Source organism: Pan paniscus, chromosome 2 (assembly GCF_029289425.2).
Source record: "Pan paniscus chromosome 2, NHGRI_mPanPan1-v2.0_pri, whole genome shotgun sequence".
Classification (NCBI taxonomy): Eukaryota; Metazoa; Chordata; class Mammalia; order Primates; family Hominidae; genus Pan; species Pan paniscus.
Genome location: NC_085926.1, coordinates 38668002 through 38693271, shown reverse-complemented (window position 1 = coordinate 38693271; position 25270 = coordinate 38668002). Strand labels below are relative to the sequence as shown.

At 45.1% G+C, this 25270-nt stretch overlaps 1 protein-coding gene across 3 annotated transcripts in view; it reads left to right on the top strand.

The window, feature by feature from the left end:
• Positions 1-25270, top strand: part of SCN10A (sodium voltage-gated channel alpha subunit 10) — a 98076-nt gene that overhangs the window by 54223 nt on the left and 18583 nt on the right. For 2 of the 3 annotated variants that reach the window (XM_008951544.3, XM_008951542.3), the window contains 7 exons: positions 2213-2386; positions 12613-12972; positions 14461-14907; positions 16199-16339; positions 18017-18140; positions 19158-19312; positions 22392-22565. In XM_008951544.3, coding sequence (XP_008949792.2) covers positions 2213-2386; positions 12613-12972; positions 14461-14907; positions 16199-16339; positions 18017-18140; positions 19158-19312; positions 22392-22565 — 1575 coding nt within the window. The remainder of the gene's footprint in view (positions 1-2212; positions 2387-12612; positions 12973-14460; positions 14908-16198; positions 16340-18016; positions 18141-19157; positions 19313-22391; positions 22566-25270) is intronic. The other variant, XM_008951543.3, reaches the window with a different exon arrangement.

The following is a 25270-nucleotide window of genomic DNA, read 5'->3' as shown; positions in this document are numbered from 1 at the left end:
CTTTGGACTTGTCCGTTTCCTTCCAATGTAATTACTTTTATGACTGCAATTAACAGTAGCCATGATTTTCAATGTTGTCACTTAAGGAGAAAAAGAGTTGGGGAGGGAAGGGGAAGACAGTGGAAGGAAGGAAACATGGAAACAAGGTTGCTGTTGTAACAAAAGCATCAGGAAGTCGGAACTTTTCTTTGGCATCTAGTTTAGACGTGATGCTGCTTTAAATTTTCCTCCATCACTTGTTAGTATTATTTACTCTTAACAAGATACAATCCATACTGGATTTCACTATATACTGAATAAAGTATCTGACTCAGAGGGACAACTGCTCCAACCTTGCCCCACCCACAGGAATAGTAATAATACTCAGATGCTTCTCATGGATTATCTCATTTTATTTTCACAACAACCCTATATGGTAGGCACTCTTGTTATTCCCTTTCCCAGATGGAAAAATGGAGATGCAAAAGGTTAAATAATCTTCCCAAGATCATAGAGTTGAGTTTCGTGGCCACATCAGAATTTGAACCCAGACAGACCGGCTCCCAAGCCCACTTTTCTTAACCCCTGAATTAAGCCACCTCACAAGATTGCGTGTGTGTGTGTGTGTGTGTGTGTGTGTTCAAACACATGCACACATGATAGGCAGAAGCTAGAAAGGGTCAGCATCCTGCCTTCATGTCCGCAGCAGGGTCCACCAAGCTGGAGGTGACCTACTGGATTCACCAGAACTGTCTGGCTTTGGGGTCCAGCTTCTTATAGGCTGCAGACTTAGGTGGAGGGGGAAGGCCTAGAGGAAATGTGACTACTTGTCCCTAGAAACCACTCCCTCCGCCATAATCCAGGGCTGTGAAAGGGGCAGCAGTAGGTTCTGGAACATGGTGGAATCAGCATGCCTCATGTTTTGGCAGCACCTAGGCTGAGGTCACATCCTAAAGTTGATATGAAAAGGAAAAAATGGAAAGAGAAGAGAATGCTTATTCCCAAGAAGTCAGCCTAAGACCACAGAGGGCCTTATGGAATAGACATTTGAGCCCACACCCTCATTCTACAGTTAGAAAAGTGGAAGCAAGAGAGAGAAAAGGCCTTTCCCACAGTGTCAGAGGAAAGCGCCACTTTTTTAAAGCAAGAAAGTCATGTGCTTGGTGCCTGCAATGAGTCAGGTGCTTTATGAATGTTATTTCAGTGTCACAACAACATTATGAGGTTATCATCACCCTCACATGACAAAAGAGAGCATTAAGACTCAGAGAGGTTAAGTATCCTGCCCAAAATTGTATAGCTGGTGAGGGTGGAACCAGGGTGGACCCAGGTCTCTGGAAGACACAACCCTACCCCCTCCACACCACACTGACTTGCCTACAAGGGGCACTCCATAGATACTCTTTGAATCAGTCTTGTGGCATGAGAAAGTCACTTAAACTCTCAGCCTGTTTTCTTCTCCATAAGAAGGATGCATTATCTGTTTCTCAGGCTGGTGAGGGGCTCAGATAAAAAGATATGAAGGAAAAGCACCTGACCCTCGTCGTTGCTTTCCTCCTTCTCTGTCTCCCTTCCCTGCTGGTTGTTGTGTTACCCGAGCCTGGTTCTGACCTCTCTCAGTGTCAGAATTCTGTCCTATTTAAGACAATTAGAGACACACAGAGCCTAAAAGAATCTTAGAGACAATGAATCATTGTTCTTACTAGTCACTGTTATTTATGAATGAATTACTGTCTGCCAGGCCCTTTGTTAAGAACTGCACATGCATTGGCTCATTTTATGCCCATTATACAGATGAGGAAATTGAGGTACAGGAAGGATGCATTATTTGTCCAAGCTTACATAAGCTAGGAAATGTCTGAGCTGGGATTCTAATCCAGGTCTGTGATGTCCCACAACCCATGCGTTTTAACTACTGAACCAGACTGACTCTTCACTGACAAAATGATATTATAATAATGATCTTAAAGACTATCCGCTTTTTCCACTCCCACCACCATTCACGTGGAAAAACTGCAGCATGCACAGCCCCTGAGAATGGTGCAGAAATGTCTCCATTCTGTCACGTTGACTGTTACCCTGGCCAATCATCAGGAGCCCACAGATAATATAGCAACTGAACAAAACAAGAGGATTTTCTATTTTGTAAATAAGACATTTTCTTGCTGCCATTTTTATCATTGCCTCCGACCCCACAGATCCCACTGTGATGAAAACTTGTTTCCACTCCTAGGTCTTTACCATATTTTTTACTGCCGAAATGGTCTTCAAAATCATTGCCTTCGACCCATACTATTATTTCCAGAAGAAGTGGAATATCTTTGACTGCATCATCGTCACTGTGAGTCTGCTAGAGCTGGGCGTGGCCAAGAAGGGAAGCCTGTCTGTGCTGCGGAGCTTCCGCTTGGTAATGTTTTTCTCTTGATGGCTTGGGGAAACTCCCACCCAGATTCAGGGAAGACACTGTGCTCTGGGGACTGCACCAGCCAGCTCCCCCTTCCTCTCCTGTCCTTGTGGGAGGGAGCAGGGTCTGACTCCTGGGCGACTGGAGACTCGGGTCTGTGGCCCCAGCTTTTCGCTGACTCAGAGTGGGGACATGCCTTCTCCTTTCTGGGCCTTGGCTCCCTTATCTGCACCAAGAGGGGACTTCCAAGCACTGTCCTCGTCTCTTATCAAATAACAATAACAGCAATAATCATAGCAGCTAATACTTACTGAGCACTTACAATGTGTCAGGCATAGCACTGGACACTTGAAAAAATGTACCTCATTTTATGCTCACAACAACCCTGAGAGATAGTCGTTTTTAAGATCCTCATGGGTGGGTGAGGAAAAAGAATGGTTCCATGATGACCCGAAAGTCTGCCAAGCAAGCGAATAAGCCACAGACCTGGATCTCAAATCCAGGTTGTCTGACTCCAGAGCCCCAGCTCCTTCCAGCCTCAAGGAAGTCATTCTCTGATTCCCTTGTGCCCGAAATCACAGCCCCAATGTCTCAAGCACCTTCAACCGGCCTCCTATTAGTCTCACTCACATGAAATGATGGCTCTTCTCTAAACTCAGCTCCAGGACGCCCTCTACAGGAGAAGTGCCACAGGCCACCCACTTTTATCAGAGCCACAGGTTTGTCAGCCAAACCTGTCAGATTCCCAGGAGTGTCGGGTCACTAGATCTCCAGGCCATCTGGAGGAAGCTTGGCATCTCACTGACTCTTGGGAATAGGAAAGAGGCCTGAAGAAATGTCATGGCTTGTTAGCGCAGGCCGCCTGCTCTCAGGAATCTCTCAGTATTAACTGGGAGCCCTGCATCTAGCCTTGGAGAGAGGTGACAAAACAAAGGGGAGTATCCAGCAATCTTCCCAAGGTCCTGACAAGTGTTGGCATCCAGAGGTTGAAGGGGGTGCATGGTTCAGGAGGCAACGAGACTCTAAGACAGATCTGCTTGGGACCCTATCACAGGGGCCAGTGAGACAGTGCTGAGCCCCTGAACTTGGTGTACCTGGATTAGGGGTGGCAAACTCAAATGCCCATGTGCAGTGACATAGAGCCAGCCATGGAAGAGATTTGGGCACTGGATATTTGCCTCAGGTAGACAGGCAAAGATGACTCCATTTCACCTAGGCAGACCCAAAGCAGTGCACAACTCCAGGGAGGGATGTTTACATAGAAATCAATGTGACCATCTCAGGCCAGGTGCAGTGGCTCACACCTGTAATCCTAGTACTTTGGGAGGCCGAGGCAGGCAGATCGCTTGAGCCCAGGAGTTCAAGGGCAACATGGTGAAACCCCGTCTCTACAAAAAATGAAAAAATTAGCCAGGCATGGTGGTGCACATCTGTTGTCCCAGCTACTCAGAAGACTGAGGTGGGAGGATCACCTGAGACCAGGGAGGTGGAGGCTGCAGTGCACCATGATCGTGCCACTGCACTCCAGCCTGGGAGACAGAGTAAGAACCTGTCTCAAAAAAGAAAGGAGACACAGAGAGAGAGGAATAAAGATAGAAAAAGCAAGAGAAAGACAGATGAAAGAAAGAGAGAGAGCAAGAGGGAGAGAGAAAGAAAGAAAGAAAGAAAAGAAGAAAGAGAGGAAGGAAGGGAGGGAGGGAGGGAGAGAGAGAGGGAGGGAGGGAGGGAAGGACGAGCTATGGCCTGTCCATTATTGTCAGAGTTACTAATTTTCCATAAAAAGTCAGAAATCCAGATTTTTGTGCAAATGTCTTTAATATTGGCTACTAATCCAATTTTTAAAAACACTCTAAAGACCAAATAAAGCATGTCCTGAGACACAGCTGTGCCATGAAACGCTGGTTGATGGCATCTGCCTAAGCTGATGGTACTGTCACCATCCCAGGGAGGAGAAGGGTAGAGTAGGCCTGGTAGGACTCTTTATCCATAACTTGAAAATCTTACAAGGTCAGAATTAAATCACATTTTTAGAAGGACAGATTTCTCTAGGTATCTAGAAATTGATGTCAAGAGGTAGGCCCCTAAGCTAACGGTCAGTATAAGGTACCTATGCACAATCGTCAAGAGAGCAGGATATCACACCCCCATACCCTGGCAGGCCCACAGTTAGTTTTCTAATAAAATACGAACATTTCTGCTACACTTGGGGAAGCAGAAGCTTAGTGTTTTAAGGTCTATGTGCTACTTTTGTTCTGATCCCACAGTCTAAAGTCCCAAACAACCAAAAATAGGCAAGTTTACTTCACAGTCTGCCCCTACAGGATTCTGCAGGGGAATGCTACCCTGTCCCCACCTCGCTGATTTAACATGCTGATCAGTGCTCAATTCCCTAACCACACCCACCAACTACACACTTTCTTGGGATCTATTCCACTTCCCTCATGACCTGGCTTAGATTTCACAGCCCACCAATATTATTATGCCCTTGAAAACAAACTCAATCACCTTTTCCCTCTGCCTCTTTGCGTTTTTGTGTTTGGCAAAACCTCACCGGAGAGTCTAAGTCAAATATTTCTCTCCACCTTGTCTGCACCTGAGCTGTGAGAAATGCTGGAGAAAAATCACCGCCAGCTGGTCAGTTTCCTGGTTTTAATTAATAGACTTTATTTTCAGGACAGTTTTCAGTTTTCAGAAAACTGGAGCAGATTGAACAGAAAGCTTTCATATACCATCAATCCCACAACACACACACACACACACACACACACACACACAGAGTTTCCCTATTACCAACATCTTATGTTAGTACCTACATTTGTTACAAATAACTTCACTGGTTTCCCATTGCTCTGAGAATAAAATCCAGACTCCTCATGATGGTGTACAAAGTTCTGCATAATCAGGACCTGCCAGTTCACCAGTCTCCGTCTTGCCCACTTTGCTCCAGCCAAAAAGGCCTACTCTCTCTTCTTCACACATAACAGAGAACTTCTTGGCTTTGGGCCTTTGAAGTTTTTTTCACTGTGCCTGGAATACTTTTCCTTTAGTCTTCACTTAGCTCACTTATTCTCAACCTCTGTGTTCAATGCACTTGTCACCTCCTTAGAGGGGACCTCCCCAACCACACTATCTAAAGTTGGATTCCTTCATCAAATTAACCTGGCATTTACAATTGTCCTGCTATCCCATGAGGCAAAAACCAGAGTTTCTTGTCTACCATTTTATCCCAAGGGCCTAGCACGAGGCCCAGCACATACATAGGAACTCAATAAACACCTGTTGATTGATTGAAGGAAGGAAAGAAAGAGAGGAAGGAGGAGGGAAAAAGGAAGAAATAAAAAGTCTGTCTTCCTTCTCTCCCAAAATAGTATTGCTTCTCCTCCCGTCACTTAAAGCCTTGCTCCATTTGCTCTGTTAGTCCATTGGTCTATCCTGGCACCAATATCAGTCTTAATTATGGCAGCTTTAAATATATCTGTGTCTGTAAATCAAGTAATCCACCTAATTTACTTCAAGAATATCTTGGCCTGCACACTTTCATATTCACTTTAGAATTATCTTGCCAAGTTACATACCCACATACACACAAAACTGCTATTGTTTTTCCCATTAGGGACTGCTGTAATTGATAGGTCAATTTGGGAAGACTTATAATCTTTAAATAATTCAGTCTTCTGATCTATGAAGATAGTATACTCTGTATACCAGTCTTTCAATAAAGTTTAAAAATGTTTCCATGAGGTTTTTATAATTTTCTCCATAGGATCTTGCATATCTTCTTAAATGTTCTTTTCTGGGATTTTTGGCTAACATTTTGATATTTAACATTTTTGTATCTAGAAATGTCTCTTATTAATTCTAATAATTTATCTATACAATGTTTTAAATTTTCTAACATAATCACATCATGTGAAAATAATGAGTTTAATTTCTTCTTTTCTTTTCTTTTTTTTTTTTTTTTTTTTTTGAGACGGAGTCTCGCTCTGTCACCTAGGCTAGAGTGCAGTGGCGTGATCTCGGCTCACTGCCAGCTCCACCTCCTGGGTTCACACCATTCTCCTGCCTCAGCCTCCTGAGTAGCTGGGACTACAGGCGCCCACCACCATGCCTGGCTAATTTTTTGTATTTTTAGTAGAGACGGGGTTTCACTGTGTTAGCCAGGATGGTCTCGATCTCCTGACCTCATGATCTGCCTGCCTTGGCCTCCTAAAGTGCTGGGATTACAGGCATGAGCCACCCACGCCCAGCCTAATTTCTTCTTTTCTAATCCTTATGCCATTAGGTTCTTTTTACTAGATCACTGTGCTAGTTAGGACATCCAGTACACTGTTGAAAAGAAGTGTTAATAACAGGTATCTTTATCAATTTTCTGATCCCAAAAAGAATCCTTTCAATATTTCACCACCTCTAACAATTGTGGCAGGCTTTTTTTAAAGATAAGAAACCTTTATCAGTTTAGGAAGTTCTCTTTTATCAAGAATATTTATCATGAATGGATGTTTAATTTTATCAGACAATTATTCTACATGTATTGAGATAATCATGTATTTTCTCCTTTAATCTGTTAAAGTGGTGAATTATATTAATTGATTTTCTAATGTTAATTCAACTTTACATTCCCAGCTCAAACCTAGCTTGATCATGATGCATTTTTTAATACATTGGAAGATTTAGTTTGCTAAAAATTTGCTTAAGTTTTTTTATCCATATCAATGAGTAATATTTGATCTATAATTTTCCTGACTTTCATTGTCCTTGCCAGGTTTTGGTATCAAGGTTCCAAGATTATGCCATTTTTTTTTTAAAGCCAAGGGGGCCAGGTGGGGTGGCTCACGCCTGTAATCCCAGAATTTTGGGAGGCCAAGGTGGGAGGATTGCTTGAGGACAGGAGTTGGAGACCAGCCTGGCCAACAGGAGGAACCCCCATCCCTACTAAAAATATATAAATTAGCTGGGTGTGGTGGCGCACACCTGTAATCCCAGCTACTCAGGAGGGTGAGGCATGAGAATTGCTTGAATCCCAGAGACAGAGGTTGCAGTGAGCTGAGATCATGCCACTGCACTCCAGCCTGGGCAACAGAGCGAGACTGCGTCTCATTGAAAACAATAAAAAGAAGGCCAGGGGCAGTGGCTAATGCCTGTAATCCCAGCACTGTTGGAGGCGCAGGCAGGCGGATCACCTGAGGTCAGGAGTTTGAGACCAACCTGACCAACATGGAGAAGACCCATCTCTACCAAAAATACAAAATTAGCCAGGTGTGATGGTGCATACTTTTAATCCCAGCTACTTGGGAGGCTGAGGCAGGAGAATTGCTTGAACCCGGGAGGCGGAGGTTGCGGTGAGCTGAGATTGCACCATTGCACTCCAGCCCGGGCAACAAGGGCAAAACTCCATCTCAAAAATACATAAATAAATAAATTAAATTTAAATTTAAAAAAGAAAAGAAAAGAAATTAGCTGGGCATGATGGCAAGTGCCTGTAGTCTCAGCTATTTGGGAGGCTGAGGTGGGAGGATGACTTGAGCCCAGGAGGTTGTGGCTGCAGAAATTACAGCATAAATTAACGCTCCATTAGTTAACTTAATCAAAGCCAAAAGTTAGCTAAAATCTTTAACCTTCCTCCAAGACAATTTTTCATTCCAGATATCCTTTCCCAATTTATTGTAATGATAAGTATTTTAATTTTATCTTGTTTATAAAAATTTTTATTAATCAATGAAAAATAAAGCTACCTATTATAAAGACAATCTCTAAAACTGAGTAACTGACCCCAATAAAGGTTTATTTCTCACTCATATCATAGCCTAATGCAAGCCAGACAGCTCTAGGTGGGACTCCAAGAAGTGACTTTGCCATGCCTGAAGGAGGCCAATATAACTTCAAAGTTTGCCTCCTGCTTGTGGGAAAATGGAAAGCCAAGGTTTGTTTTAAGGTTTAAACAGTGAAAGGCTTTTTCAGTCAGGGATTATGGTTTATTTCACAATACAATTACTTCAAAAACTTAGATGGCTTCAGACCTCTCATTGCCACACAAAGTGCTTTCTTTGACAAAGTTCTCAATTGTTCTTTATTTCTTTGCTTTCCTTTCCCCATGCCTTTCTCTTGCACAAGAAACAGTGGCTACACCATTACTACAAGCTTTGCTAAGAGTTGTTTCATTTAATTGGAAAATTTAACTAGTCTTCAACATTTGAAGACTTAATCCCATTGCTCACTGCCTGGAATCTAGAAGCAGTACAGTTCCCTAAATCATCAAGGCTCTAAACTTCTGGATTATATTTTCTTTTATTCTTATAAACCAGCTAAATCTTTCCTGAGCTAATCTCTTTCTTGTACTGTCTTGACCAACATAGCCAATTACAACTGACCCACAATACTAAGGTTTAATAAACCCTTCCCCTAGGGTTGCTGGTTCATGAGGCTGGTGCTCTGCCTCAAAATTTTTGCCAGCAATATTTTTGTCACTGAATAACATAGATTGACATTCCAAGCCTTCTCCTATCAGCTTCCTTGTTGCCCACCACATGATCATTAAGCCAGTGCCACATAGTCGATGCTTTTGAAAAGGCAATACCTTTTTTCAATGAAGCAATTTCTCCATTACTGAAGATAAGTACAACTAGCTGCAGTGATACCCTCTAAATCTGTGAGTTAACATAATAGAGATGTATGTCTCACAGCACATTCAGTGCTTGTTGGGAAGCTCTCCTGGGAGTGTCTACTTCAAGTAGCGCCTCAAGGATCTAGGATTATCCCATATCGTGATGTCACCATCTTCAGTTAGTGACCTTTATGGTGAACATGAAAGGGAAAGAAAAAGTGCAGGGGGTTTAAGGCTATGCCTAAAAGTCATGTATATTACTTCTGTCTCCATCTGCATTCCACCAGACAGAACCCACTAACATGACCCCAACTATTTGCAAGCAAAACTGGAAAACAGTCTTCCGTTGTGTCTGGGAGGAGAAAAGTGAATGGAGACCATATGACCAGTCTCTTCCACATCTCACAAGACATTGTTGTTGTGTCCACTCAATGTTTATTTAGATTCACTCTCATGCTTAGCACTTTCTTGCTCTTTATACCTTTGTTATAGAGCCAGTGGGGGCTCACTGCCCAATGCTCTAGAAGCCAATACTATGACTTTGGAAGCCAAGACGATGACACCAGGTTTTTGAGAAAAGAAAAGCTGAATACTGCAAGCTGGCTGGCAAGAAGACAGGAGGTCAAGCTCAGATCTGTCTCCCTGTGCTGTCTTCAAGGCAGTATTTTTATTAGAAAATGTTTAGTGGGTGGATACCGGGATTTGTAGGTGATTGGTGGAAGGAAAGGGGAGGTTTGGAGAGTCCATGGGCCTGCACAGTTATCTCTTCATGCTTACTCATGGGTTGCATATGCAAATCTGGGAGGAGTTAGTATGCAATATGAAGTGGAAATTCAGTCCATGACGTCAGCAAGCTCATTCTGCACAAACTCCAGTCGGCCATCCTGGTTCCAGTTGATTTCAGCCTGTTTTTTCATCATCACACAAGGGGAGGGAGTTTCAGTGTCTCAGCAAGTTGTTTCTTTACCTATCTGCTATCCTAAAAACTCAAGAATTTTTGTAAGTTACTGATTTCTTACTCTTTGGAACACAGTTTGAGTTTCAGATTTTCAGTGAGTTGTTTCTTATCTGGTATCCTGTAAGCCTAAAAATTTAGTTATTGATTTCTTCAACCCTTTGGAGCACAGTTTCACATTCTTGTATATTACACATTACACATTACTTCTGGGATCACTTTCTGTCTACCTGAAGTACCTCCTTTAGAATTTCTTTTAGTAAGTGCCTTCTGGCCATAACCTCTTTGTTTATCTGAAATTTGCTCTTCAGTTTGCCCGTGTCTTTGAGAGACATTTCTTATGAATGTAAAATTCTAGTTGATACTTTATCTTCCTTCAGTGAAGATAGTATTCCAACAATTAGCCTCCATTGTTGCTAATGAGCAGTCAGCTTTCAATTTAACTGTTATTCCTTCCTTTCTGGATGCTTTTTAAATCTTCTATCCATCTTTGGTGTTCTGCAGTTTCACTGTAATATGTCTAGGTGTGGACTTCTTTTCATTTATAATGCTTAAGATATACTGACTTCTTGAATCTTTAGTTTTGTAATTTTCTTCAATTCTGGAAAGTTCCCAGACATGATGTGGACAGTCATAGCCTCCACGCCATTCTATTTTTTCTCCTTCTGGACTTTGGTTAGATAGATGTTAAACTCTCTCATTCTATCCTCTATGTCTCTTACACTATTTTGTTATTTTTCATCTTATGTCTCTCTAGGTTACATTCTGAATAATTTATTCTGATATATCCTCAGTTCACTAATTCTCTCCCAAACTGTGTCAAATCTGATGCAAACCTTCTTCATAATATTTTTAATTTTAAGTATTATATTTTTCATTTCTAAGAGTGTATTTTTCACAACTTGTTATCTATAGTTTTTTATTCTCTGCACATAGTTTCAAGTTATTATTTTATTTCTTTAACATATTATACCTAATTATACTGTTATCTCTGACTAATAATTCTATCATCTGAAGAAATGGAAGGACTATTTCCACATCTGTGGTTTCTTCAAGTTCTCATTCACTCCTGATGACTCATTCCTTCTGTTTTTGTTTGTTTTTTTACTGCAACTCTTAAACAATTTTTGAGGGAATACTTTGAAACCTGAGATAAAGGCAGGTTCCTCCAGAGGTATTCGCGTTTAATTCTGCAGAGCACTTTGTAGAATTGCTCTAAATTAAATTCTCAACTTAAAATACCTAGGTAGTGTGAATTCCAGATAAAATCCTATATGAGCACCACTTTGTTGTTTCAAATGCTCAGCGTCAATTTTCCTCCTGTAGCTGGTACCTAACACCAGCCGTTCAATTTTCCTTGCATTCTCCTGGGATTGTTTGTGGTTCATCCTTACATGAAGGGTATAGCTCTTTGGGATCTAGTCTTAAAGCGGGGAGAAATTCCTGCTAGGCTTACAACCTTCGGCAGGCCATGGACTACGTTTCCTGCTCCCCATACTAGTTACTAATGCTCAGTTTTTATTTGTGTTTATCAGCTGCCTCTGTGACCAGTCCACAGAGTTGTTGTTTTAAGCTCTGCTTCCCATATGAGGAGAGGAATTTCCAGATTGGGTGTAAGGTGAACGTGGACCCGCTCTCCCCCATCACATAAAGAGGTGCATACAGCACTTACTGTATAACAGGATTAAACCTCCTCCCGTGGGATTTACTCACGGATATGGGTGATAAAATTGTAGCTACACTGTTGTGTTCAGCATTGCATCCTAGCACCTAAGCCACAGCCTGGCTCTTAGTAGGTGCTCCATAAACACACCTTGACTGACAGACTGACAGTTGAGCTCAGATTTTTTTTCCTGACAAATTAGAGAACCATACAAATATATTTTAAAACACTTATACATTTTTATGCTTGATGCTTTTGCTGTCTTGTGGGACTTAGCATATTTGAGTTTACAGTGAAGACTTTTGAGACTTCATCTTTTCTCAGTAACTAAACCATTGGTTCCATGAGAGCAAGAGCCCACACACCTCTCTTCATACACCTCATAGGCTAGCACACTGCCATGCACCTGCACGGCTGGTGTTCTGGGGGGTAGGTTCGTTGGTCAATTAAATCAACATATGAATGCTGAGTCCATGAAATCATGGACATTTGCAGTTTCAAAGCTGGTGGGAGCAACAGATGTTGTCCACTGCCCCAAGATGAGAAATGCCCTAAGAGATGTTTTGCCAATACCTATCGAATGCAATGGGTCATCCCCTACCCGAAGGAGGCTAGTCTCTCTTCGGTCATAACTAAGCTTGTTCTCACTTATTTGTGAGCCCCATCACACCCACCCCACCTCCACAGAAGAGGTCCATATTCAGGAGGGATCAGGCCTGTGGCTATAGAACAGAGTACAGATCACAAGGCCACCACCCCAGTACAAGACCCTGACTCAGCCACAGTCAATGAAGCACATTGATACTTAGGAACCATAGAAGGCTGATCATATTTTTGAGTAATTTATAGCATAGGAAGAAAGGTCTCCAAAAGCAGCGTCCAGAAAACGCCCTGGTTTAATGGGACGAGAGGCCTTGTGTTTTTCCCAGATCTTTGGTTTCCAGGCAAAACTTTAGATGAAAGGTAATGAGCACAGCTACCAAAACCTGACGGTCTCTGTTTCTCTGCAGCTGCGCGTATTCAAGCTGGCCAAATCCTGGCCCACCTTAAACACACTCATCAAGATCATCGGAAACTCAGTGGGGGCACTGGGGAACCTCACCATCATCCTGGCCATCATTGTCTTTGTCTTTGCTCTGGTTGGCAAGCAGCTCCTAGGGGAAAACTACCGTAACAACCGAAAAAATATCTCCGCGCCCCATGAAGATTGGCCCCGCTGGCACATGCACGACTTCTTCCACTCTTTCCTCATTGTCTTCCGTATCCTCTGTGGAGAGTGGATTGAGAACATGTGGGCCTGCATGGAAGTCGGCCAAAAATCCATATGCCTCATCCTTTTCTTGACGGTGATGGTGCTAGGGAACCTGGTGGTGAGTGGTGAACCCTGCTGGGGGCACTGTCTCCTGGGGAAAGGAGAAGGCTTCTGGGTTATCTGAAAAAGATTTGATCTGCATTTTTATGCCCAGATTGTACTTCTCTGGTTGAAAAGTCTTCAAACTTTTCAAATTCATGTGGGATTCATTACAAGAAGTGTGCCTTGGGAGGCAGCCTGACTTGCAGGAATGAGAACATGTGATTAAAAAAGAAAGACCTGGTGTAGAATCACTGCTCCACCATTTACTAGGTGGGTGACCCCAGGCAAGAGACTTAATCTCCTCAAGATCTAATTTCCTTAAAATCAAGAAAATAATGCTTACTCATGGGTTTACTGGGAGAATTAAATGACAGGAGATGACATATGCAAATTGCCTAATGCAATGTCTGGGCTGAGGCAGGAACTCAATAAACGGTGTCTATTAGCTGTTAAAGGAAAAATGTCCTTCCCCAATCTGAGGGGGCTCAGAAAACATTTTTATTCAGGGAAGTAAGAGCTGACTGATTTCTCCAAGCTGCACAGGTCCTAGCTGGGAGCAGGGGGAGAGGCTGCAGGGAGGGGGCACAATGGGTCACGGACAACATCCAAGGCCACAGAAATAATAACAAAATCTACTCCATGTTTGGAGGAAGCCCCTCTGGAGACTCACTTGCCAATAAGCCCCAATACCCCTTCTCCGCCCCAGCCTGGCCCCCTGCCCTCAGTTTGTCTCCACCCACTCTGGTCATGGGGGGGTCCTTGCCCTCCTGGGACTGACTGGTTGTGTGGGAGGATGCAGTCTTCCAGAAGCCCCTTTCTTATTGCCCTGGACATAACCAACTTGGGTTCTTTCCTCATGAGTTTTATAGACAGAAGAAAGCTAAACCAAGAAAAGGGAAGCAATAACAAATCCAGACTCTTTAGTCTTTTCCACCCTGGTGCCTGAGCCAGGGATGCCTCTGCCTGCATCCCAGAAACTCTGTTCTTCCAGGCTGAGCCCACCATCCCTGCAGAGCCACAGATGCCCCTCACCCTCAGACAGGAAGTTTACCCCTCTGAGCACTTTTACATTTCTCGTATCATTTTGTCTTCACAACCGCTCTTCATCTGCTCTCAAGTGAAGAACTGGAAGCAGCAAGATGTGCCCAGGATTCCAGAGTCAGGAACAGAGCCCAGGGCTTTGGCACATGAGGGTGGTTGCAGGAAGGGCTGGTGCCTTCTCTCTGTTGTCCCTAAATGTCCCTCTGCTCAGCAGGGGGCTCCTCCTTTATCGTGGAAAATATGCTTCCAAGCCTCGTCCACTGAGGCGGGTCACTCCAGGACATCCCCAAACTTTCCCTCAACTGCTCTCAGAAAGTCCATTCCCCCAAAAGGGACAGCATCCCGGGTGGGCAGGAAGAGGCCCAGGCCATGGCTGTCCTGCCAGCCAGCTGCTAACCCGGTAGGCCAATGTGGGGCTCAGCTTAGAGATTGATCAATCTTCCCTTCCATTCCTTCTCTTCAGGTGCTTAACCTGTTCATCGCCCTGCTATTGAACTCTTTCAGTGCTGACAACCTCACAGCCCCGGAGGACGATGGGGAGGTGAACAACCTGCAGGTGGCCCTGGCACGGATCCAGGTCTTTGGCCATCGTACCAAGCAGGCTCTTTGCAGCTTCTTCAGCAGGCCCTGCCCATTCCCCCAGCCCAAGGCAGAGCCTGAGCTGGTGGTGAAACTCCCACTCTCCAGCTCCAAGGCTAAGAACCACGTTGCTGCCAACACTGCCAGGGGGAGCTCTGGAGGGCTCCAAGCTCCCAGAGGCCCCAGGGATGAGCACAGTGACTTCATCGCTAATCCGACTGTGTGGGTCTCTGTGCCCATTGCTGAGGGCGAATCTGATCTTGATGACTTGGAGGATGATGGTGGGGAAGATGCTCAGAGCTTCCAGCAGGAAGTGATCCCCAAAGGACAGGTAAGGGTTATCCCCAAGGGACAGCCACAGGCAGTGGGGAGGGGCTTCAGGGCTTGAGTGACAAAGGGCAAAAGGGAAATGCAGAGGAGACCTTGACATAAAGAAGTTTAAACCATGCCAAGCTTTCCAGAGGAGTTGGCGTTTGAGCAGGGCCTGGAAGAAAAAGTCAGAATTCCCCAGGCAGACAAACAGGGAGTGGGGGGCAGCAGGTGAGCAAAAGGCCACCTTGAGATGCTTGGGGATTGTCTTTCACACAGCTGTCCCATGCGCTCTGCCCAACCCAGGCTCTGTGCATGAGATGCTAATGAGATTCCTCTAAGAACAGGATGTTGTCCAAGAGCAAGGCTCATCTAATCTTTACCAGCATCCTAAGAAGTCTTGATTCTTATGTGACTCATTTAGCCAGCTTTTCCCCACAAGTGATATCACAGGGAAATGACACACTCCTTTTGGCACCAACTAATTTAAAGCACATTTGAGCCATTTGATAATATATATTTTTAAATACTTGGCACTATTCCTTACTACCTTAAGCTGGTATATCAACCCTCGCTAACCTCTTCTCAGTAACTCAGGGCATTCACCTCTGCCCAACGTGGGAAGGCAGGGATCCCTGTGGGGCCTCAGGAACATGCAGGGCTGCTGGCCAGGTTACTAAGTGGTCCAGAAAAGCTGTGCTTTGAGTCTGTAGCTCTCCCATAGCCTTCTTCCCTGCAGTCGTCACTTGTGTTCCAGCAGCTGCTGTTATCAGCTGCCATATTTTACATGCCTTTGTCTAGGTGACAGCAGAGAGCATGAACTCTGTGACAGCTGTCTGCCACTCAGAAGCATTTTCAGTTACTTTGGGGCTCTTAGGGAGCTCCAGGTGGCCAAGTTCCCTACAATTTTGACCTCTGGACAAATAACAATGGTCATGGCTAACATCTATTGAGCCAAGCACTTCGTGCAAAGTGTTTTACAAGCGCTAACATATTTAGTCATCAAAACAGCTGAATGATGCAGATCTAGCCTTTTCAATTTTGAAGATGGGAAAAATGAAGATTAGAGAGGTTAAACAACTTGCCTAAGGTCACACATCTTATAATTAATGGAGCCCAAGGATAAAACACAGGTCTATCTAGCTATAGTCTTCATGCTCACTTCACACACGTGTATGTATATATGTATGTACATGAATTGCATATGTGAAACTCTTGGCTCTGGCAGCCTGTGATGTGCAAGATCCCTTCAAATTTAGAACTGGTCATCTAAGGGTGGGGCCAGGCACCCAGTTGGGACCCTCTCTCACTAGCAGGAGCAGCTGCAGCAAGTCGAGAGGTGTGGGGACCACCTGACACCCAGGAGCCCAGGCACTGGAACATCTTCTGAGGACCTTGCTCCATCCCTGGGTGAGACGTGGAAAGATGAGTCTGTTCCTCAGGCCTCTGCCGAGGTAGGTATGTGAGCTTCCTGGAGAGGTTGGACAGCCAGCCAGACACTGAGCAGTGGGCTGGTAGAGGCTGGACGGTGGGGGTGAAGGTGGGGTATTCCAGACTGCACTCAACCACATAACCTCATTTCTTATCCTGGGAATTTTTAAAGTCCCTCCCAACCTCCGGCTAATCCGCACAATTTCAACTTTCACCATATACCATATACCATAGCCACAACTTTCACCATATACCATAGCCACAACTTTCACCATATACCATAGCCACAATCTCACTCCAGGGTGGTTCTAGGTATAGAAAGAAAGAGTGAGACTCCACAAGCTGTGGGACCTAAGATCAGTTCCTAAACCTCTCTGAGCCGCCATTTATTCATCTATGAAACTGAATGGTAATGCCTACTTGGTAGTATTATTTTGAAGCTTAAATGAGATGCTGCTTGTCAAATGTTTAGGTCCTGCCTGAGACAAAGTAAGTGCCCAGGAAATGACAGCCAAGAAAAAAGGAAACGAAAGACAATGCACAAAGAAAGTCAAATATCTTTCAGAGCCAGCAAATAAGAGTTGGAGGTGCTCACAGATGAGGAAGTTTTCCCTTGTGATTCTCCCCCACTTTCTTTTGTCCACGTCATTTTCTCTAGCCAAAAGTAGCCTGGGGCTAGGGAGAGGCTCTCTATAGGTGAGTAGTGAAGTGACAGCCTCACAGAGACTGAGCTGGAAGATTTGAGGTTTAGGATTGTCTTATAAAAGGTAAAAATAAATGTGGTTTAACTTACAAATCTTGAAGGAAACAAGCTATAGGGAAAGAGGCATCTATAAAAGTTTAGCATCTTTAATAACACTGCCTTCAATTCAAGAATTTAATTTGACACCTAGCCGCTGAGTGCTGACTATGTGACAGGCACTGGGCTCAACAGAGATAAGGAAGTCATAATTCATCCCCAAAGTTATCAAGCCCTTCAGCTTGAAGAATGTCAGCTACTGGCTGTGTGCCCTAGGCAAGGCTGACCACAGCAGGGTAAGATAAGAGGGAGGGCTGGGACGGGATTTGGGGGCTGTGGGTGAACAGAAGCCGCTTGGTTCCCACTGGCTGAGGGCTGTCACATTCTGCACGTGGATGTCATGCTTCTTCCCAAATGTTCCAAGGACTCCCCTGGCTAGTTGTCCCTACTCAATGTTTTCAGTACACAACTTCTGGGTGTTGGTTTTTTGTTTTTGTTTTCTTGTCCATGACCCCGGCTAGGCAGGAGGGGCCTGACAGCGACAAATGGGGACCCGCCCCACCATTTGGGTCCATTAGCAAAGCTATCAGGTTTACTAATATGAGAGCAGCTTCAACCCCTAATTGAATTCATCTGGAGACATTATAGGGCTGGAGCTGCCAGGAGGGCAGCAGGCCCCTGCAGCATTACTCCATGATTAAATATTCAAGCCCAGTGAATGCTGAGAGTCGTTATGGGTGTAATTACGGTGTCTCGGGCCATTGCCAGCACTCCATCAGGGGCCCCGAAGGTTTACAGTCTCACACAGCTAAGCCTCTGGGGCTCCAGGGAGAACAGCAGTGTTCCAGGCCTCAGCTGGCGAGGCACCAAACATGGGTGCAGTTGAACCTGCAGTGACCGTGTGCAATTCCCCGGGCCCCGCGGAGAGACAAGTTCACTGCCCTGGGCTTCTCCCCTGCAGGGAGTGGACGACACAAGCTCCTCTGAGGGCAGCACAGTGGACTGCCCAGATCCTGAGGAGATCCTGAGGAAGATCCCTGAGCTGGCAGATGACCTGGAAGAACCAGATGACTGCTTCACAGAAGGTGAAGGGACAGCCACAGGCCCCCTCACACTGATGTTAATTAGGGCTAGAATCCAGTTGAGCGAACACTCACCTGGGATCCACAGAAGACAAACAAGCTGTGCCCACTTGCTGCCTCACTCCCAGGCTTGAGGGCGCCAGCATCAGACACACATGCCCCAGCTGGCAGCAGCCTGGCCGTGGTATCTGCATCTCATGCCCTATCAGACACTACGGAGAGACGTGGGCCTTCCTCTTTACCCTCAAAAACCCCTCCGTGAGTTCTAAACCAGCCCTCTTGAGTTGAAAGGGGGAAAGGTAGTCACCACCATAAACACCACTGAAAACTCTTGATTTGGACCATGAAGGACCCAGAGGAGGGCCATGATGTATCTGCTTCCCTCAATCTTTTGTTTAGCTCTCAAAAGCAGAACCTGTGTCTTAGTCATCTTTCCTCTCAGTGTTTAGAACAGTGAGGCACATTACATTCTCAATAAATATTTGTGCAATGAATGAATCAAGAGTCCATTCTATAAAGGGAATTGTGGCCTCAATGCTTTCTAAAAATACATAGAAAAATTTTTTAAACACTTGAGTTTTTATTAATAGTTTTATTTGACCCTGGGCTGGGCTGAGCTGGGCTGGACCCAATCCCCATCCCAGCCACGTCGTGGCCCTCAGTTCAGCTTGGGCTTGGAGCATATCCCCCTCAGGCACCCCCAGGCTCATACACCGTAGCTTGTCTGTTTTCCAGGTATAGGTGGGCAGAAGGACAGGGACCACTGGTGTCATCTGTAAGAAGGATATGGCTAGGAAAAACATCAGAGTGGGCAAGACTGATGATGGAGAGGAACACCTCTTGGTCTGGATTGAGGGACTCCCTGGAAGGGACCCCTCTTCACCCATATTCCAGGAAAGAATTTTTTTCCAAGGGCATGACAAGTGGGTTTCCTAGCAGAATGGTTTCTCTGCAGCAGGAGCAGAAATTATCCCCTTTGCCCACTGGCCATCACCCACCATCAGTCACCTCTCCCCACAGGATGCATTCGCCACTGTCCTTGCTGCAAAGTGGATACCACCAAGAGTCCATGGGATGTGGGCTGGCAGGTGCGCAAGACTTGCTACCGTATCGTGGAGCACAGCTGGTTTGAGAGCTTCATCATCTTCATGATCCTGCTCAGCAGTGGATCTCTGGTAAGGGGAGGCACAGTCCCTGCCCCCAAATCCTCCAGATAGGAATCTCCTACAATCCAAAGGCCCTGGAGCTGCATCGGTGGGTTCTCCTGACTACTGAGCTGAAAGTCCCCAACCTTGTCACTAGAAGGAGAGCTGCAGCCCAGGATGAGGGCCCCTCTTAGCAGCAGAGCATGGGAGGTGTTCAAGGTGCCCGTGCCATGGCCTGCCAAACCTGGCTGCAAGCATTTGAGTGAGTGAGTGTATGCGTCCCACTATATAGATGGGGAAACTGACACTCAAAATGTTTAAAAGGCTTGTCCAAGGTCACCCAGCTTGTCAGTAGCAAAACCCAGCTTTGCCCTTATTTAATCCCGAAGCCCCTGGCTTCCCACCCTCTGACCTCCCCAACACACGGCCTTCTCTGAAGGCCTACAATACAAAAAGGACTATCTTTCCTTATCAAACCACTTCCAAATGCTACTAATTACTCCTTTAAAGCTCACAGAAAATCATTACAATAGCACTTCTCAAAATTTAATCTCCCAGGAGCTTGTTCAAATGCAGATTCTCATTCCATAAATCTGTGGCAGGGCCTGAGAATTTGCATTTCCAACAAGCTCCCAGGTGATGCTTGCACTGCCCTCAGTGACCCACACTTTGAATAACAAGGCCTTATGGGAATAGAGATTCAGAGTTGGGAGACATCTCTAAGGCCCTGGCTGAATACTGGGCTTTGTAGAGCAAAGAAGGAAGGTTCTCTCTGTACTGTGGCTTAAGCTCCTTACACAATCTCAACTACTCCGCCAATAGACCAAGGTAGACATAGACACAGGAAGGGACTTAACATCCTCAGTTGTTTGCATTTTCTAAATGAGGAAGTCAAAGCCCAAAGGCATGAGGGGCTTCAGGTAATTAGTTGAAGGGCTGGGAATAGAGAGTTCAGGGTGGCAGCTAATTAGTTGAAGGGCTAGGACTACAGTCCCGCTCTTCTGATTCACGGCTGCAGTGTTTTCACTCATCTTGCACCTCATGTGTCATTTACTCTCTAAAAACAACCTACTAAATATCTAGGCCTCCATCTAAATGCCAGATTGTCCAGGAAGGGTGACAAAACTGCTCGGTGCATGGCCTCAGCTTTAGGGAGGAGCACAGGTGCGGGACGAGGCAGGATCTGAGAGGTGGGAGGAAAACTAGGGTGGCAATGACGCAAAGCCAAGGGAGAAGAGAGTTTCGGGGCAGGGACTGGTCTGCCATCTTGGGTGGAGGGGGAACTGTGTGACAGCGGCTGCAGGTGCCCAGTGCCCTGGCACAGGGCAGTGATTGTCCACACGGACCTCAGCACAGTGTAGAGGCCAAATTGCAGGGGCAAGAGGGGGCTGGGCAGTGCTTTCTCCACATCTATGCTCTTCTCCTTCCAGTCCTCCTGGATTAAAGTAATAACCACATGTGCTGTTGGCCAGGTGCTCTCCTCACTACGTCATTGGCTTGTGGGCCTTCTCTCCTCATTTTGCTTCTCTGCTCTCCCTTGCTCCCTCCCTTCTCTCTCTAACCCCCTTCTCCTCACTCCCCGGTCCACCCTCCACATTCCCAGGAGGAAGCTCAGACCTGCAGCACTGCGCCAGCCCAGCCCGCCCCCTGCAGCTCTCCCTTCCCTCCCATCTCCTTCCCCTGGGACTGAACAGGCTGGCACCAAATTTAGCCTTCTTTAGGCTTTCACTTTGAGTACCTTTTAAAAATAACATGCATTTTCATCTGACAAAGTAAAGTACCAAAAAAATACTTGGAAATTATAGAAAAAGGTAAAGAAAAAAAAATCATCCATTTCCCTATCACTCAAAGAGAAACTCACTTTGAAAACATGCTGGTATACCTCTTTCTCATCTTGCTTATGCATAAAATATACACATATTACAAAAATAAAACCACATTTATGCATTCTATAACCTCAGTACATTTTCTCAGTAAATAGTCTCATATTATCTCATTTAATGGCTATAACATATTCCTTTATAATTTATTCAACCAATCTCTATGTTTACTTCTAATACAAATTGAATATTCCCTGTGTGTACTCCCTTAGAGACGTTGGATAATCTCCCATCTTAGTCCTTGTCTTAGACACAGAATCAGAAGCTGAGAAAAGATGTGGGTTCAGTTGAAATCCGGCTTCAGCTGATCCCATGGAAAGCCCTGAAGCACAAAGGACACCAAAGAGCTGTCCCACCTTGAGGCAAAGAAGACAGCCTTGTAAATCCCCCTGTCACTGTCCCTGGCTGAGGGCTGCCCCAGCGGGGAGGACACAGTTTCCTCCAGCCCAGCGAAGCCATCAGGAAGGGGGTGTCTACATCCGTGAACTATTAGCAGCCGACACTCCCAGCAGATGAAGGATAGGGGCACTGGCCCCTTAAAGAGGACCTGAGTGGGCACCAACAGTTTCCAGTGTCCTTAGGATTAGTGCTTGAAGGAGGAATTGCTAGGTTCCTGAAACCTCTGAGTCACATTGCCAATTTGGCTTCACACAGGACTGGCCAGGTTTTCACTCCTGCCAGTCACTTGTAAGAGTGGCAGCCCCCCACAGCCACAGCATCCTAGGGTTTCCCCTATTCTTTTCCATCTCCACCAGTCTGATAAAAGAAAAACAGCATCTTCTTTTAATTTGAATTTCCTTGATTACCAGTGAGATAGAACATTCTTTTTCAGAGGTGTGTTGGCGATTCTTACTTTCATTTTTGTAAACTGCCTGTGAACATCCGTTGATGCTTTTATTTTTAAACAAAGTCACTGTTAGCATCCCTTTGGTTCACTTCCAAAATCCAATTTGAGAAGGTTTTCTTTCTCCCTTGCATTCAGCATCCCTGCAAGTATCAGCACGGCTGTTTGTCCCCATTGGCCCTGAAGAAGTCATGCTTTGTATCTCACAGTACCTCCTCCACTATCCTTTACCTCCCCACAGCAAACAAAATGCTACTGGCAAGCTGACTACCAAATCCCCTTCCAGGGACTGTGGTCAGGGCTGGCTGGGTCCTTCCCTATCAGTCTGGGCCCCAGTGCTGTGGGTCCAGGCAGCCTGCCATTCTGCATCCTTTCTTCCTTCCAGGCCTTTGAAGACTATTACCTGGACCAGAAGCCCACGGTGAAAGCTTTGCTGGAGTACACTGACAGGGTCTTCACCTTTATCTTTGTGTTTGAGATGCTGCTTAAGTGGGTGGCCTATGGCTTCAAAAAGTACTTCACCAATGCCTGGTGCTGGCTGGACTTCCTCATTGTGAATGTGAGTGGCTCAGTGGGAACATGTGGGTTTGGGGTCCTCCCCTCTGACTTCTGGCTACAGCTAGGGCAAAGGAAGCTCAGAGACCTGGCCCTCAAGGGCTACTCCAAAGAAAAGTTTTGAGCATTTAGTGACGAGTCTGAGAATAGCCCTGACACCCATGAGTGGTAAAGTCCAGGCAGTATGTGACTGTGACACAATAGTGACTGTTAGGTGGGTTATTAGGTCTCCATTCAGAAAGATCCCTGCAATCCTCTGCATTTTTACATCCAAAGTGAGATGACACATGCAGCTCTCAGAGGTCTTATGGCCCTGCATCCATAGATGGGTCTTCTGGACCTCGGGGAGCCATGAACTGTGAGCACAGAGAATCTTCCCACCTGCGGTTCTGTGGTCCTCACACCTGGCTGCACTTGAGAATCACCTGGGGAGCTATGAAATATGCAGTGACCGACCACCACTACCCCAGAGATTCTGATCTTATTGGTCTTGGGTGGTGCCCAGGCACCTGTATTTTATAAATGCTCCCAGGCATTTCCAAGGTGCAGCCATGGCTTAGAACCACTGAGCTTATACTGCTGCCTCCTCCCCAGTGGCATTGAAAAGAACAGAGGGCGCATTTGGAGAGGTAATGAGCTGGAGTTCATGTGTTCACACTCATGGTAACCTGTGGCCAGTAATCCCTGCATTAGAGAATTGACTGTGTGCTTCTCACACATCAGACATGTGATTCCTCAGTCATCTCTTCCTCATCTTAACCACCACATTGCACTATCACTGTCTAGGCCACTACCTTCTTTGCTTTGCAGCATGGTTAACTGAGTTATCTGTTCACTGCCGCATAGCTGAGGGTTTCTGCAAGCAGGGTGAGGCATGTGCTGTGTTGGTCTCTGCCTGCCCCACTCCAGCAGCTGCCAGCAGCAAGGTCTGCCCAGCAGAGGTGTCAGGAAATGTGTCTGTATTTGGTGCTTGCCTCCTGAAGCTGGATGAGGTCCAGCACAGAACATTCTGTCCAGCCTCCTGTGCTGGCAGGTCCTCCACAGCAGGCCTGTGCATTCAATTCTCTTCTTCCCTGATGCCAATGCACTAGCAGCTTCAGGCCACTGTACCACAAGGATTAGCTGTGAGGCCTGAAATCTGAGTCATGGGTGATAATTCTGTGCATATAAAATAATTATTCATAAATGAAAGGAAAATTATTTATTCCGGTGTCCCACCCCTTTGGGGGCACAGTCACTCCTGCTTATGTTGATCTCACCAGTCTCAGTCCTAATCACCTTAAACGGTCATGCACTCATTTCATCCATCTTCCTACTGATTCTTCCTTCCAACCATCCATCCTTCCTTCCATACATTTCACCTTTTGTATCCAACCATTCAGTCTTCCTTTTTCCTTCCTCCCAAACATCCATCCATCTTTATTTCTTCCAGCTGTACATCTTCATCAGTCCTCCCCTTCCATCCATCCATTCCCATTCTTCTTTCCCTCTTCTCTTCTGCCCAATCTTTTATTCTAAACTTCCTTCCATCTATTCATCATCCTTAACCCTTATATCTTTCTAACTTTTGATTCATTCTTCTATCCAACTGTCCAATCATCTAACATTCTGTTCACTCATTCACGCATCTTCCATCCAAGCATGCTTCTACTCACTCATCCTTCTATCCACTCATTCTTCTATCATTCCATTCTTGCTTCAACCTATCCATCTATTCTTCCTTTCTTCCACTTATCTGTTCATTCATCCCTTTCCCTTCCATTCATCATCCATTCATCCATCCTATCAACCTTCCAGTCATTCACTAATTTATTCCATTCATCTATTCTGTCCAGCTCCCCATCTTTCCATTCATGCATCAGTCATTTTACCCAGCCATCCATCCTTCTCTTATCCACCTATCTCATCTATCCATTCACTATTCCCTGCTTTCATACTTTTCCTTTCTTGTTTGTTTCTCCCATCCTTCCATTCAACTATCTATCCTATCCATCTTTTTGTGTCTGTTATCTTTTAAAATTTTTAAAAATACATTTTATTGTATATATTTGTATTAGTCTATTTTCATGCTGCTGATAAAGACATACGTAAGACTGGGCAATTTATAAAAGAAAGAGGTTTAATTGGACTTACAGCTTCACATGGCTGGGGACGCCTTACAATCATGGCAAAAGGAAAGGAGGTGCAAGTCACGTCTTATGTGGATGGCAGCAGGCAAAGAGAGAGGTTGGGCAGGGAAACTCCCCCTTATAATACCGTCACATCTCATGAAACTTATTCGCTATCATGAGAACAGCATGGGAAAGACCTGCTCCCATGATTCACTTACCTCCCACTGGGTCCCTCCCCTCCCACAACACATGGGAATTCAAGATAAGATTTGGGTGGGGACACAGCCAAACCATATCAATATTTAAGGGATACAAAATGATGTTATAAGATATATATATATATATATATAAATGATTACTATAGTGGAACATATTAACATATCCATCATCTCACATAGTTACCCATTTCTCCCCCTGTGGCAAGAGCAGCTATAATTACTCAGCGAGCAAAAATACTGAAAACAATATGCTATTATTAACTATAGTATTCATGTTATACATTAAGTCTATCCTATTTATCGTTGTATCCTTTAATTCATCCCTCTATGCAATCACCCTTCAACTTTTCATCCAGCTGTACTTCTTTCTTTCTTTCCTT